At 37.9% G+C, this 15679-nt stretch overlaps 1 protein-coding gene across 1 annotated transcript; it reads right to left on the reverse strand.

Moving 5' to 3' along the window:
- scamp2 (secretory carrier membrane protein 2) lies at window positions 1-14886 on the reverse strand. Its single transcript, XM_085168188.1, has 9 exons — window positions 14716-14886; window positions 8459-8536; window positions 8115-8180; window positions 6591-6702; window positions 5896-6024; window positions 5485-5644; window positions 4034-4135; window positions 2549-2666; window positions 1-1792 (listed from the first exon to the last, which is right to left on the reverse strand). The coding sequence occupies exons 1-9, from the start codon at window positions 14770-14772 to the stop codon at window positions 1643-1645; spliced, it is 972 nt and encodes a 323-aa protein (XP_085024314.1). The 5' UTR covers window positions 14773-14886; the 3' UTR covers window positions 1-1642.
- Window positions 14887-15679: the final 793 nt, after the last annotated feature.

The following is a 15679-nucleotide window of genomic DNA, read 5'->3' on the forward strand; positions in this document are numbered from 1 at the left end:
TTGTAAATTAAAGCAAAGAAATTTTAATAGACGCTAAAATACAAAATCCAGATCTGCATTCAGAAATGTGTGAATTTAAAACCATATTTACTATACATAGTGTAAATAAGCTCAAACCTCCAATCAGACCGTTATGCGGTGCAGGAACGTCATAAAAAACATTCAAATTTGCACTTGTCATTTAGGAACATGTTACATCCAAGCTGATGCTTTGAAACAGTACAATCAATAAACACACACACATATGCATGCTTTTTAATACATGAAATCAGGTAGAAAATATACACCAGCACACAAATAATTTAGAGCTCAGTGGACAAGTTACAGGAATACAAGGAGGATGTTCCACTATTTCCAAGAAGAAATGAAAATACCGCAGCTGTTTACTGAAACTGGATCTGTTCTGAGGAGGATGAAATGTATCATATTCACACTGCTTTGGTATACATCTAATCAGATACATATCTGATTTCTCAGAAATCAGAATACCCGACTTACTTTCTGATTGTTGTTAAATATTCACACCGTTTAAAAAATGAAAATCATTGCAAATTTTCTAACATTCCTCCTGCATTAAATGTTAGTAAATTTAAAAAAAAAAAATACTCTAGCTTGGATGGACTCAGTCCATTAAAGAATCTATAAGAAATGCTGATCTACTTATTTTATCAGAAAAATGTTCCATTTTTATATTCAGTACTCATTTGGTTTCCTTAGAAACAGCTCTTAAACAAGGTAGTGACAAGACATAGCTGAAGCTGCTAAAAAATAAGAAAAAAAATGAATGTGATCCTGATAACATTTGTAAATATTACCAGTTCAGCAAGAATATTCGGCTGGAGAAAAACAAACAAACAAAAAAAAGGACATTAGAACCTCAGTCTGCCGAATTAGATTAAAAAAATCTGAGTACAAGCATGAAATGATGTGGAGCGATGTGGTTTCCTCTGTGGATGCGATTGGTTATGTAGAAACCATGAGCTAACTACCAAGATCATCTTACTCCAGGTTTAAGTCATTTTGTGCAATAACATCCAAGGAATATCCAAAACCTTAAGGCCACACAGATTACAATTAGCATGATCTATCAGATCCATTTCTTCCTCATTAGACTGAAAACGTGCAGCAAACAAAAGCTAAAAGATATGCTTCCAGGACAAAATACATGTCAATCAATGACAAACACTTCATTTTATTTATATTACAGGATATTCCATCAGTGTGGAGGACCGCAAGCTCACTGCACCCACATGAAATATAAAATATTTATATTTTATGTACAAGAAATGCTGAAATAGCACTGAGTCAACTTCATGCTTTACACTCCAGTTTGCACTTTCCCTCCACTGCTTGCTTTTTTGTTTGTTTTTTTAAAAACACCCACTTCAGACAATGCAACTCTGCATGGCACACACTGAAAGTGACAAGCAAAAGGAGATACAGAGAAATGCTGATGGTGAAGGGTGAAGGAGCTTAACCTGGCTCAGGGTCTGTACATTATGAGGTCAAATTCTTATTTCCAGAAATCTGGCCGATGGCTTCAACAGGCTCATTTGTTCAACTTTAGTTTAATTAATTATCCAGACCTGATAATGTACAGACATTGACCTGCTAAACAAGCTCAGTTTAGCTAAATCTACCATTAGTTGTTTGCCTGGAAGGCTCCCTGGGCAGCAGAGGAAGCTGCTCCAGCAGCGGCAGTTTGGAAGGTTTTACTGGTGAAGACGCCCTGAGAGAACTCCTGCTGCGCCTTCTGGAAACTGGCCCCAGTACGTCGGTACATGCTGTGGACCTGAGGAGGAAGAAATTGTGAGAAAATTGCTGTTTAAACAGGTAGGTCATCCCTGTATGGGAGGAGACACCAAACAAGCTACCTCTGCTGGAAAATAAATCCCGCTTCGGCCTGGTACTGCATGAGGTCTCTTCCTACTAAAAATCACCAAGTACGGCTCATAGGGGATCGACTGATTTTGTCTTCTCTCTAATATAAAGCAATTTGCAATGACTGTTTTGATCTGGTGCTACAAAAATGAAGTGGAATTTTTATTTTTTTCTAAATTGAAATTAGCAGGCAGCACAACAAGAGGGGTGGCCATGCTGGCCAGATGGGTTTCTCTCTGGATACACTGGTTTCTTCCCACAGACCAGAGATAAGCATGTCGTATTTCTAAAAATGCCTTAGATGTGAGTGTGAATGACGGTCTTTCTCTCTGTGTTAGCCTTGTGACACAATGGTGACCTGTCCAGGATCTACCTTGCTTCTTGCCCTATTAGAAGCATAGGGCTGGGATAGGCTCCTGAACTGGACACACATTTATGAATGAATGAATGAATGAATGAATGAATGAATGAATGAATGGCTGGAATTCCATTTCATTGTGATTGGTGCACTTGAAGGATTTGCACTGGTGTTAACCAAAAAATCAACCATAACATTACACAGACATCTAGCAACTGTTGATTAGTGAGTCAATAAGTAAAATAACCAGAGATAAAAACTGTGTTCTGAAGAAAATTAAGAAAAAAAGAAAAGTGAGGCAACTCTTACCATCTTGAGCAGAATGACAGACATCACAGCGCACAAAGTGAAGAGGATGGCCACTATGATCATGATGATTCCCACTGCACGGTGTTGACTGATGACAGTGAATGCAGAGAGCCAACCACTGCAACAAACAGCAGAGTTTTAGGTGATCTTATGAACAGCATCAGTGAAACTTAAAATTGTATTCAACAGAAGGAAACATACAACATACAGTGTACAACATACAGTGTACAACACATGTACGCTGCTATATTAGATTTGAGGAGACGAGAAGAATGTGTTTTGGAAGCAGCCGGACAAAAACAAAAACAAATGCCAACCACTTTCTGGTTAAATAATTAACGTGAAATAAAGGAACATCACTGCCCTCATTTTCTGTTGCTCTTATTCTTCTTTTTACCTTTAAAACTGTGTTTGACTTTAATACATTTATAATTAATTTGATCGTAATATTAAGAAGTTAAAAAAATAGGAAAAAAGGAAAAAAAAACAACAACAAACAAACACAAAGTAAAAAACAGCAGGTTAGTATTTAAAATGGATCACTGGTTAAAGAGCAGAGGTTATGACACCGTATTCTGATGCAGTTTAAGCTGAAACACACTTAGATTGGGAAAAGAGAACAAAGAAACGGTGGGGTAACAGATTGCAAGCAGCAGAAACTTACAGAATTACCAGCAGACAGAGAGGCAGCAGGCTAGAGGCTGAAGAATGGAAAGTTTCTGTCATAAGAGATGAAAGATTGCAGAAAATGAAGGAAAGAGAGAGGACGGCAGCTGACAGGCCAAATGACCGGTAATAGTTCTGATTATTTAACGCAACAAATCACAAGCACACAAAACACTTTGTCAGTCAGAGGGACACGATCACAACTTGAATACTCCCATGAAACCAGTTATTTTATTATCTATTCATGAGCTCTTATGAGATTCATACATACTATGAATTAATAATAATATAAACATAATTATTCTGTCAAAATTATATGTTAAATTATAACATTTGTTCGAACTTGAACTTAAAATATACTTATTGCAATTTCTGGTGTTTAAAAATAGTTTTTTGAACTTCTAAATTTCACTAAAGCCGCCAACAGAATATGAAATAACTGTTGCGACTTTATATCCAAAATGTCTGTGGTTTGTGATGAAGATGCACAAACTGAAATTGAAACAGGACTCTGATTTACTTTCATGCAATGCATATATCTACCATAACATGGTGGACTAACATAAGCTTTATTTATCCAGATATGTAATTAAATACAGATGCCTTAGAGTTAAAAAAAAAAAAAAAATTGAAATTTGCAGAGGGTAATAAAAAAAAAAAAAAAGCTAACCCAACAAGCATAAATTGATTATATCCTTAACATATTATTTCAAGTATATGCTTAAAAACCATAAACGTAATGCCCACATATTTACTTTTGAAGAAGCCATCTGGAAAACTAAAGTTTTTATTGAAAAACAGGACATACATGACACTCACCTGTTGCCCCAGTGGGGTATGCCTATTGACTGGATGATGAAGATTACCACTTGGCAAAAAAACACAAAGAAGAAGAAGAAGAAGCTGAAGGAGCTGTCAGTCCTGAAAAAGAGGGAAAAAACCCATCCATTAAACTTTCAGACTTAGAAAACACATTTATATCAGGAGTACAGTTATATGAATTTAAGTGACATGTGCAAGTGCAAGTCTTTATCATGGCAACGCTGTAATATAAATGTAATGTGTGAAATACACACTGTGACAGCGCAAAAATTACAAGGCAAAGCGAATACATTTGGCGCAGAAGCATTATCGTTGTTACAAAAAGTATCAAAGTTATCAGGCATTTTTCTTTTTGTTCACAGCAGTTGATCGAAACTTAACCCTACCATAGAACCAAGTCCGCCAGAGCTTATATTATATTTTTACATGTTGTAGTGCCATTTTTGGGAGAATTTCAAGTTGATATACATCAATACAACCATTATAGCCCAAATTTTAATGATATGTATGCATTAAGTGCATAGTAATTACATAAATTGCAAAAAAAGTGCAATAAACTACAAAAAAATTGAAAATTGTTTTTGTTTTTTTAACATATATTTCTAGTTAGAGAAATTTAAGAGGCTTATCCCTCAAAACTGTAAATACAAAATATTTTGAGTGTCTTCATATTTTTATTTTTGAAATACACCAATTTTTATATACTGCAGGAAAAACGAAAAATAAATATTATAATGCAAATTTGCAAAAAAAAAAAAAACAGCATATGCATCAAAATAAACTATTTCCAGCAGTGCAATATGAGTCCTAAGCATCCCAGAAACGACACAGAAAGTCATATAGTCAAACATAACTTTTAAAAACACAAGTATAGGCTCATAAGGGCCTGATGGTAAAAAACTACATTTCCGCAAAATGACGTCACTTCCGGTTTCGGGCAGGTCATGGCGGACATGCGATAGTTCGCGCTGATGGTGTTACGAACAGCTGATCTGATCGGCAAAGCATGTTTCTGGAATATTATGTTTTTGTTGCTTCAAGTGCTTTTTATGCAGTTTTTGCAAAGCTATATGTGGAAGGAAACTGTGACTTAGGACAAGCTGATGGCATAAGATGTAAGTACAACTCCTCCGGTTTCATGTGCAAAAAAAATTATTGCGCTAGCTTACGTGGTTGCAGTGCTACCGGAATTTAAAAATAGTTACGCAAAACAGAGCGTGCCCGCTCCGACCGGTTTTAAAGTGTTAAAAATAAACTCACAGGGTTTTTTGTTAAATTTATACACAATACATTTGGGAACAAACATTTCAAAAGCTAATGCATTAATGTACACGTCTGTAAAATCCAGATGAAAAAATGCATTTTAAGCAGAGTTCTTAAAAACACATCACTGTCCACACATGGGGTCAAATGATGCATACAGTACCTTTCATGATGGGGGGACTCACCTGAAGGCCTTGTAGACGGGTCGGTACCAGCAGAGGAAGGAGCAGGGAGCAAAGAGGATGAGCCAGAGAATGGAGAGACCAAAGTCAACACCATTGCTTGAAGCCGTGGTGAAGAAAGCCAAACATGCCAGCAGGTTGAGGAACAGAGTCACACAGTTGACTGAGGACAACAGTAGAGAGAGTCAGTGATTGTATTCTAGTCAGAATTTCAGTATCATGTATGTATACAGCAAAGAACAAAAAAAACTAAACAGTACTGGCTGGGGTGTTTTTCCCATCACACCAACCGGTGTTGTTAAGAAGTGATTTTAAGGTACATTTTGACACCGATTCAGAGCTTCAAACCTTCCCGAAAGGTTTTTACTTCTCAGACTTCCAATGTCCGCCCCCCTAAAAATGTAATGTGCTTACACATCCAGAGGTAGTACATCATCTTGCAGACTCTCTGGTATTCTGGGGGGATTTCCTCTGAGAAGTCCTGGTAAAAACATGGTTTGATGGGGAAGAACTTTGGAAGTGGAGGCCAGTTGTTCTCTTTACCTGTCGAGTCAAGAGATAACATCAGCATGGCAAACTATAAATACAACACAGCAGATATATCATGAGCACGAATAGAGTTTAACAACAAGCAATCGGTGGTTATTCTTAAAATACTGACACATTCATCTGAGTCATTTACTCAAGTGTGTGGGAGACAATGTACAGCAGCATTCCTACCTAAGCAGGCTGGATAATGTCACTGCTGTGCCTCTGGAACATAACTGCACTGTTTACATAAACCTATCTAAGCATCTGCTTTTTAAACTAAACTAAAAACTTATCACCGCAAATTTACATCAGCAGATGCAGCACATGAAGACACATTTCACCAGACATTCAGTCATTCACCAAAGTTGATAATTAACAGATAATGATCTTCATATTATTGTTATAGCTCTTTGCAGACCTATTGATATGAATATCAGAGCCAAAAAACAAACAAAACAAAAAAAAAGCCAGTGTGTGCTAGGATGTAGTTTTATATTTGTCTTTGGTACATAATGCACACGTTGCAAATCAATGTCTGTTATCAGGGCGCTTTGCTGAGGAGTTTTGTTTTTAATGACCTGTCGGGCCTCTGCTCTGTAGCTCATGCTCTCTGCGCTCCAGCTCGGCAGCTTTCCTCTCCAGCTCTTCCTGCTGCCTCAGCAGGTTGACCTGAGCTGCAGCAGCAGTTGCCTGAAAAAGGAGGAAACGCTTCACTCAACCACCACATTAGATGCACAGAAAATGATCTAAGCCACTGTCAGGAGATTCAGATTTCATGCAAATAGCAAGGAAACGGTGCAGAAATGATTCACTTCACATATAAGCTTTCTAGTTTCAGTTTTTAACACCCAAGACAGCAATGAGTCGCTATGAGCCACTTCAATAAACACTCTGAATTGCATCTGTTTTCACAGGCATCTAAAAGGGTGTACTTGACTTTTAAATGACATATTACAGGAAATACATATTCATGGTTATCATATCTGATCTCTGACTTGCCAGGAAGAGGTAGGATGCAGGTGATCTGTTTTGCTATTCATGAATATTTATGGGACAGAACAAAGAGCTTCATTATAATAATGTGTAAAGTGAGTAGATGTTTGTGTAGCAACCACACATCCTGACGTAAGGACCATACTGAGAGTCTGAAGAGTCTGAAGGCCCTTTAGACACATCCAGTTATTTTAGAATTCTAAAATGAGCCACGTGTTGCTAAAAAATGCAATTTCTAAACATTTTATTCTTTGAATCAGATGTTGCTAGACTAGAATAGTTAGTAGGTAGGATTATGCCTTAAGTCTGACTTTATCATGTAGAGAAATTACATTAAAAGCTCAGTTTTGTGATCTTTTTGGCAAAATAAGGTTTGGACATTTAGTTTGATGTAGCAACTAAACGGCTTTGAGTAAAAGAAACAGCTACACCATCTGTGTGAAAAATAACTATTAATTAAACACAGGCAGGATAAGTAGAATTGGAACTTAAGAAAATACTCTTTCTTAGTGGTTTCCAAACTTTTAGTACTCAGTGCACAGCAGAGGGCAAGACAAAATGCACACCTCCATTCACACTGTCACTAAATAACATCCAATTGTCATCATAGTTATGAGTTCTTCTAAATGTGCTGCAGTAGGAATATGTGATTAAGAGCCCATCTGTGACATCTAGACCTAGCATAAGAACTGAATTTTTTAAATGTATTTATTGAATTTCAATAAATGGTCTTGCTCATCTTGGCTTGGATGTAGTGGTCTTCTACAGTAGGTTTGAGTTGCTCTCAAAAATGTTTTATTTCCAGATGTATTTTTAGCTTGCTTTGCACAATGTTAGCATTAGCCAACCTCTCCTGACAGACTGGGGCTGTCTTACGGCTTCAGTAAACTGCAACTGAGTCTTATTCTGCTCTTTGTTGTCAATCAGGGCTTCGATGTATCTCAATCTCATAATTCTCACCATCCATCAACTGAAAAAACAGAGTAAGGTCACATATTTGTGCAATAATAATGTTAGATTGTTATAAAATCTCACCCACACCTGCTCATTCACCTTCATGAAACCATTTTTTTAATCCGATAAGTGGTGGGTTTGGTATAAATTCTCACCTGTGGACTGGGCTCTGTAGATGGCTGTAGCACAGCAGGAGATGTGGTGTGAGCCGCTAGTCCATCCTAAAAAACAACAATAAGCAAACAAAAGATTCAAATGCAACCAGTAAAAGAGAAGGAATACCAGGAAAACAAGGCTAAGAAGATAAAGGGAATGGCAACATAAGCAGGCCAAGAAGACCAAAAAATTGAAATGGTGAACTGAAAGATGGTGAGAAAAAACAAAAGATACAATATTTTGACAGGAAAACGAAATAATGAGGAAATGTGCAGATAAGACACCATCAAATGGTTTCAAAACCAACAAAATAAGTAGAAAATGTAGCTTCCAGATGGCTTACATTGGGTTGAGCAGAGAAAGGGTTGTACTGGTCAACTGGTTCGATGTTGGATTTTGTCACCTGAGTGACAGCGGGATCCTGGAAAAACAATAAAAATAATAATAAAAACATGTGCTCATCTTTATCAACTTTTCTCCATGCAGCAAATAATAATGGGTCACCTGAAAATCTACAAATACATTTTGATCCAATTTCTGTCTATGATGACAGCTTGGAAGTATTTCTTATCTTTGAGCCAAAAGCTGCAGAAATAAGTGTAGGTGCTATACAGTAATGAAAAAGACGCCTCTTGTACCAGGTTTGGTGAGCTGCTATTAGAGGTAAGTGCATTTACATGGCTTAACTGAACCGTTTTGCAAAAATATAAATATAAATAAATATAAAATAAAATAAATATATATTTATAAATATAAATAAATAAAGAATATCAAGTTTATTTAGAGCTGCTTGACTTAAAATCTACAAAGAAGAAATTCGTTTAGTGCTGTTCATTTTCTCTCCAGAAGAACTCTTTGTTATAAGCTTTACCATTTCCTGAAACACTGAAAGCAACCCTCAAAAAGAAAAAAGGAAGCTGAGATTATGAAATCTCGTATCATGCTTTGCCAAAGTCATAAAGTAAAGTACAATAACATCCAGCAATAACCTCTGAGGTTCCTGGTGATATTACCCCTGGATAAGCACTGGTAATCATTAAATGACTCTAGTGAGCTCACTATTGATTTAACCACTCTCTATAATATGAGAAGGCACGTCTGAAAAATCCCAACACATGACCAGACATTTTAATGATGCACTTTATATTGGCATGCAAAAAGAAATATGAGGGGGAGAAAAAGGTACCAGGAAATTTTTATTCACACCAAAACTACAACAGTAACTGAATTCCTGCCATACATGACTCCACTTCAGCCCGACAGGGTCTCTGGAGCCTCCTGTGATATAACACGCATGTGTCGTGATGTAATTCAACAAGGGTCTGTCCTATTTGAAAGGAAGACGGTAAGATTTCTAGGATGTCCCAACAGCTTAATTGCAAATTGTCCTTTTGTATTTGTATTTAAGTGGTTGTCAGTCAATATCAGTAAGGAAAACCAAAGAAACCCTGCAAAGCAAAATTACAGTCTCAATTAAACTTACACAAATATTTTATTGTTCTCCATCTTCCTGACACATCTTCAGCTTCTGTTTAACTTAATTGCTACCACTTGTCCCGGTTACACCTCACACAATTATTTCTGATTTTTTTTTCTCCTCTCCAATCTATAGCAATTTCCAGACGACGATGAGATTCTCTGATCCAGTACCTGAAGTTTTTAGACACACCTCTACACTCAGCAGTTCGCTCAGATTAAAGGCTCAAATTCAGCCCAGCTACAAATACCAGCTTTGAAAAAAAATCCAGGTCTTAAAATGGGACACAGCTCAAGATGTGTCGGGGGTGGGCCCCGTAGGCTCAGTCTGGAAAACTTGGCCTAGTTGTTCAGCAGCAGTAGTCAGAGTCTGAATCAGAAATGTCTTCAGGTAGATTGGAGAGATTTTTTTCCCCAAAAAACGTTCAATAACTATAACCTACATAACCAGTGAAGGGGTTATCACAAAACTGAGTTAGCAGGTTTGTATTCTTTTCCTGTGTCCTGGTCAGAAGAGTCCTAGTCGAGCTGCAAGAAGTCCTGCTGTGTTTCCATATCCTGTGTACTTCAGCGGGTTGTTCATGGTTTCTTTACAGAGGATGAACAGAAACTCCATACTGTCTGCTCCATGGCCATGTCTTGAGCAGACACACCACACGACATAGGCTGAACCAGCTTGTTTCTGATGGTGGTGCAACCTCTGGCCTGCTCTTCACATCTTTCAGTAGGGAAAGTATCTGAGCCTTGATTTTTATGAATCTCCCTTTGATATCTGGATTCTTCAGAGGGCTGGGCAATGGAGTCAGACACTCTTTGTATTTGGAGCCCTAGACAGTTCTTTTCTTCGTGAAGTCTAGCGGCAGTGAATTAGTAGACAGTTGACAATGGAAACAATGGTTTCCTAAGGCTGAGTTTGTTAAGCCCTCTGGGGCTGAAAAATTGAAGCAGCTGAACAAGTTCTAAAAACTGCAGTTCTTCTAATGGCCACTTGAGGTTTACTCAAAATGTGAGTTACAGTGGAAGGATATGCATATTTGATTTGGCACAGATTATTACATATTGTGTTTGCAACCCTCCCAATGACCTTTGTCTACTCCAGGTCTCGATTTCAGCAACATACCAACATGGCAGCAGCCACAATGGCAATATTTAAAATTCAGAAAGCAGAGGGTTACGCAACAGTAGCTATAACCACTGTCTATACATATATGAAATACACAATTTACTGATAGGGTGTGGTGGTTGCTACTATGTTGTAAAATGTAGACTCATACCTTGTCCTCATTAAAACATTCCTTATAAAAGGTTTGAATGTAACTCAACAGCCCGTGATGTTCTGGAAGAACCTGAAACTGTGCTGTAAATTACTCTGACAAGGTCTCAGAGATAATCCCAGACTGGCACATAAAAAGAAACATCTAAATACACATATATATATATATATATATATATACACACACACCAATATCTAATATTTACACTAGAACATATTGTAACAACTAAGCTTTTATTTGGAAAGGCTGGTGTACAATGCAGTCCTGAGAAATGCTGCATCTGCAAGTTTGTGTGAACTCGGTGGGTGATCAAAAACAAAAACGATGACACAGTAACAACTTCCAGAATCACTTCAATAATCTGGGACAAATCAGTCCTTCCTTTAAAAGGTAGACGGAACGAGTACTTCACATGACTACGTGACATGTCACTCACCAACAGTGTGATAAGAGCTCGCCTGCTTGTTAATATGTGCTTGTGACACACCTGTAAACATTCCCAGACGGCAACATAGAGACGTCTGAGCGAGATGATCAACAGCTAGCAATATAAAGGGAAAAGGGTGAATGGAATTAACCTCTAAACCCAACTTAAATGACCCATGATACATTTTACGAAACAACTCCTTGTTGCCTGCAAAGATATTCAAAGGCTCTCGTGCAAAACGTCTTTACCTAATTGCACAGGTAAAAAACATATGCTTAGTAAACAGCGAGGAGTGGCTTATTATACATCCTTTAGAGAGACAAACCGACAGCAGTGAATAAAGTAACTGATGACAGCAAACTTACAGAGTCTCTGAAATGAAAACCGAGCTGGGACAAGCCTCAAACAAGAGGACAGCATCTTCAAAACAATAGACAGACATACAAAGATGCCGTTTTCCATATATGCTGATATATGGAAAACTGCGCACTGTATATAGATGACAGGTAAACATGGCATATTTTAATATAAAAATAATACCGTGACTTTAACGTCTGTGTACAAGGAAACCGGACATGCTCTCATAACTGCTGATTGCCTAGGTGTGGCCATTTCAAAACAGCAGCTGGATACTACTACTTTTTACATTAGATACCACAGCCATGGGGTGCCGGTTTAGCTCACTGGGTGAACAGGTGACCAAAAGCAGTATGGCATGGGTTCGTCTCCAACCCGCGGCCCTTTGCTGCATGTATTCCCCTTTCTCTACCTGCTTTCCTAACCATAGGAAAGTGACACACCTGTAAACATTCCCACCTGTAAACATCTTTACTGCGTCTGTCCCGCAAAGGCCCAAAAATAATAATTTAGATACCACAGCCACACAGTGCTACAAATGATAGAAGTACATGCTCAGAAAGGCCTACAGGGGAAAAAAAGCAGCATAGTGCAGTCTGCAGTCCACAAACATGCACATTTTAACATTTTTAATATTCTTTAAGTCTTTCAAAGGTTGGTAACATGTTAAATATTTAATGTGACCACAGACAGCGAGCTTTTATGAATAGAACTGCTTTTCAGAGTACATATTATACTCCAGCTGCTACTAGGGTATTTATCCAGTCCACCCACCAAACAAACAGAAGTCTCCACTGACGTCACACCTATTGAACACTTGAGATAACAAAAGTTCCATTCTGCAATACTGTAACAGCATAATGCCACTTAAATCTTACACAGAATAGTACCCACAGGTCATTGGTTTTGATTTGGAGTGTGATAAGAGCAATTCACTGTTAAATATGTCACATTAAATATGAGGCCTGGTTGAACCTTAGACTCTGAATGCTCCTGTAAACTGTTGCTCTCTCTGCAATAAGATAGATTTCTTAACATTTGGTAGAATTGAAAAACCCTAACAACAGCACGTGTGTGTTAACAGATGCAAACACCCACTTATCTATGCGGTTATTCAAATCTGATATCATGATCAAGCCATTGTGATTAATCTGCTAGGTTTCTATTCACCTTTTATGTTGCATTTTATCTAATTCTACATTTTCAAGAATGGCCACTGTTACTAAAATGTTACACTTCATTTCAAAACTGTTAAATAAAGAGAGTTATGACAGGTTCAGCCTTTAATTTTTTTTTTTTACTTTATGAATTTCATATTGCATAATAAGAAGGAAAGATGGAAAACATAAACAGGTTCTTTACTACTGCAGAAACTAGGCTAACATATCTAGCTCATGTCCTAGAGAAAAAAAAAGAAAACTTATGGAGTGTGAGATAATTCCTGACAGACTTCAAAGGTTTCCATGAAAGAGAAAGACTGATATAAAAGGACTGTTTCCGTGCATGTACATACACATGTACAATAAATCATTCATTCTTATATATACACATACATATGGATAAAAAACAACAAGCAAAAGATGATGGTTAATATTTTTAAATTGGTGCTCTTCCATTGTTGGGTTTGAAACTTCTGTGTGTTAAAAAACTGTGTTAAAGGAGTATGAGACACAGTGACAAAAACTAGGTTTTTAAAGAGTAACTTACATTAGGGATTAATCAATGTCAGAGTCTCCCTAACTGCTGCTGCCTCTGTGTCAGCCATTTATTTCATTTTCATCCTTTTTCTTGGCTGGCATAATATTAAATCACAGACTGGTGCATTTAAAGGGGTTGTCTACCCTTACTGAGTACTCAAAGCACTTAAAGACTAAAAGCCACGTCTTCCTTTTCACACACATATTCACATTGTACTTTATTCTACTTGTCTTTTTCTATGACTTCTTTCTATTAATTCATTTTCATTCAATTCATTTTCAATTTCAGATGAGGACTAGGCAATAATGGAGGTAAAATTGCCTAAGGACACTTTTCCATGCAGACTGAAACAGCCAGGGGTCAAACCACTTCCTTTATGAATGGCAAATAATTCTAGCTCCTGAGTGTACTACAAAGTACAATTAATGGGTCTCATATCTTTTCTCAGACGTGTCACACATAGCCTTGTCCGGAGCAGTAGCCACTACTGTGATCCCCATTACCTCAGACTAGGGTTTTAGGTTTTGTCAAGCCTGCTAACACTAAGGAAACCTGGCTGTGTTTAACTTCTTTCACAGTATACCCCTCAAAGCTTCAACACGTCTTTGTGAAAAAGCCAACAGAAACATTAATGACCAAATGTGAAATTCTGGGCTTGTTTCTGTTATTAACCAATTTTAGTGCAAGGGAACAAAAGAAAATCTGTAAAGACATAGCAACTAAACACTCTTACTCTCACTATTTCTGAACATTTATCCAGGGAAAAATGTATGGGAACATGAGGATAAGAACATTCCCAGTAGGCTTTCCTACTATAAATCTGTTCATATAACTATATATTATTTCAGTGCATATAAAGAAAGACCTTAGTTTGCGCTCGCCCATTTTAATATTTTAAAGTGAAGGAAGGACGTTCCTATTTCCACAAACAACTGGCCTACTACCAGACATCCTGTGTGCTAGAAGCTCTTTGTAGAGAGAAAACCAGCAGTTTCGATAAACGTCACATTACAAACCACCAGAACTATCACAAATCACGTCTAAGACATTAGAAATACACACAATAATGTACATTATCTTCCGATGGAAGCAGAAAAGAGGTACTGTGGCTTAAAAAATATATTTGACACACATTTCAAGTTTAACTTCCTGCAACTAAACTCACAGGATACCCAGCCGTTTTACAAGCCACGTGATTGGTTAAAAACCTGTCAGTCACACTTCCTGCCAAATGGTTGCAATCCTCAAAGACGTAGGTCCCCGCCCCGACATCCACCCAACAAGTTTCCTGGCGTGCTGGCTACCGTTTAACTGCCGCCGTTTGATATGTCACCGACTGCGCCTTATAATCTCAGTCCTCGTACTTACATTGAAAGGGTTTTCGCTGGCAGTATCTGCGAACGGGTTGTTATCAAATTCCGACATTTTGAAAATGTTGCGAGGTGTTCTTTTTGTCTTCTCTGAAGGTGGAGTTAACAACAAACTCTTCCCTATCGCTTCTAGTGCCTGTCCTACCACTTCCTCGAATAAAGTTTAAAGCGCATGCGCACTGGGCCAGTTGGACGATGACGTGTGCGTCAAATGATGCGCAGGTAATCAAAGCGCGCCACCTGCAACCCCTCTCGGCGCCGTTTGAGATTAAAAGCAAATTCCAGTTGTTATTTCTTATCATTTTTATTATTATTATTTATTTTCTTTACCTACATGTTAACCTTGTTTCTATCTTACTTCACTATATTGTGCAATTGTTAACCAGATTCAGAATACTTCATTGATCCCTAGGGGAAATTATGTTGGTTACAGTGCTCCAGTACAAACAGTAACAAAAATAGACAAAACAAGAAGTAAGAAATAGCACAATATATACAATATATACATACATATAAGTCACTTACGACTAAATATCTGAATAAGAAAGAAGACCATGTGCAAAAAGGGTGTAGCTATTGCAGTATACAGTGTGTTAGGTGGATGAGTTGTACAGGGAGATGGCCACAGGCAGGAATGATTTCCTGTGTCGTTCAGTGGTGCTTTTTGGTAATCTCAGTCTCTCACTGAACGTGCTCCTGTGGCTAGCCAGCATGTCATGGAGTGGGTGGGAGGAATTATCCAACATTGTCTTTATCTTGGACAACATTTGCCTCTCCGTCACCACCTTAAGAGAGTCCAGCTCCATCCCCACAACATTGCTGGCCTTGCAGATCGGTGTATTGAGTCTGTTGGCATCAGCAGCCCTCAGCCTGCTGCCCCAGCATGCAACAGTGTAGAGGATAGCTCTGGCCACAACAGACTTGGAGAAAATCCTGAGCATTGCATTGAGCATAATGATGTT

Source organism: Neolamprologus multifasciatus, chromosome 7 (genome assembly GCF_963576455.1).
Source record: "Neolamprologus multifasciatus chromosome 7, fNeoMul1.2, whole genome shotgun sequence".
In the NCBI taxonomy this organism is placed as follows: domain Eukaryota; kingdom Metazoa; phylum Chordata; class Actinopteri; order Cichliformes; family Cichlidae; genus Neolamprologus; species Neolamprologus multifasciatus.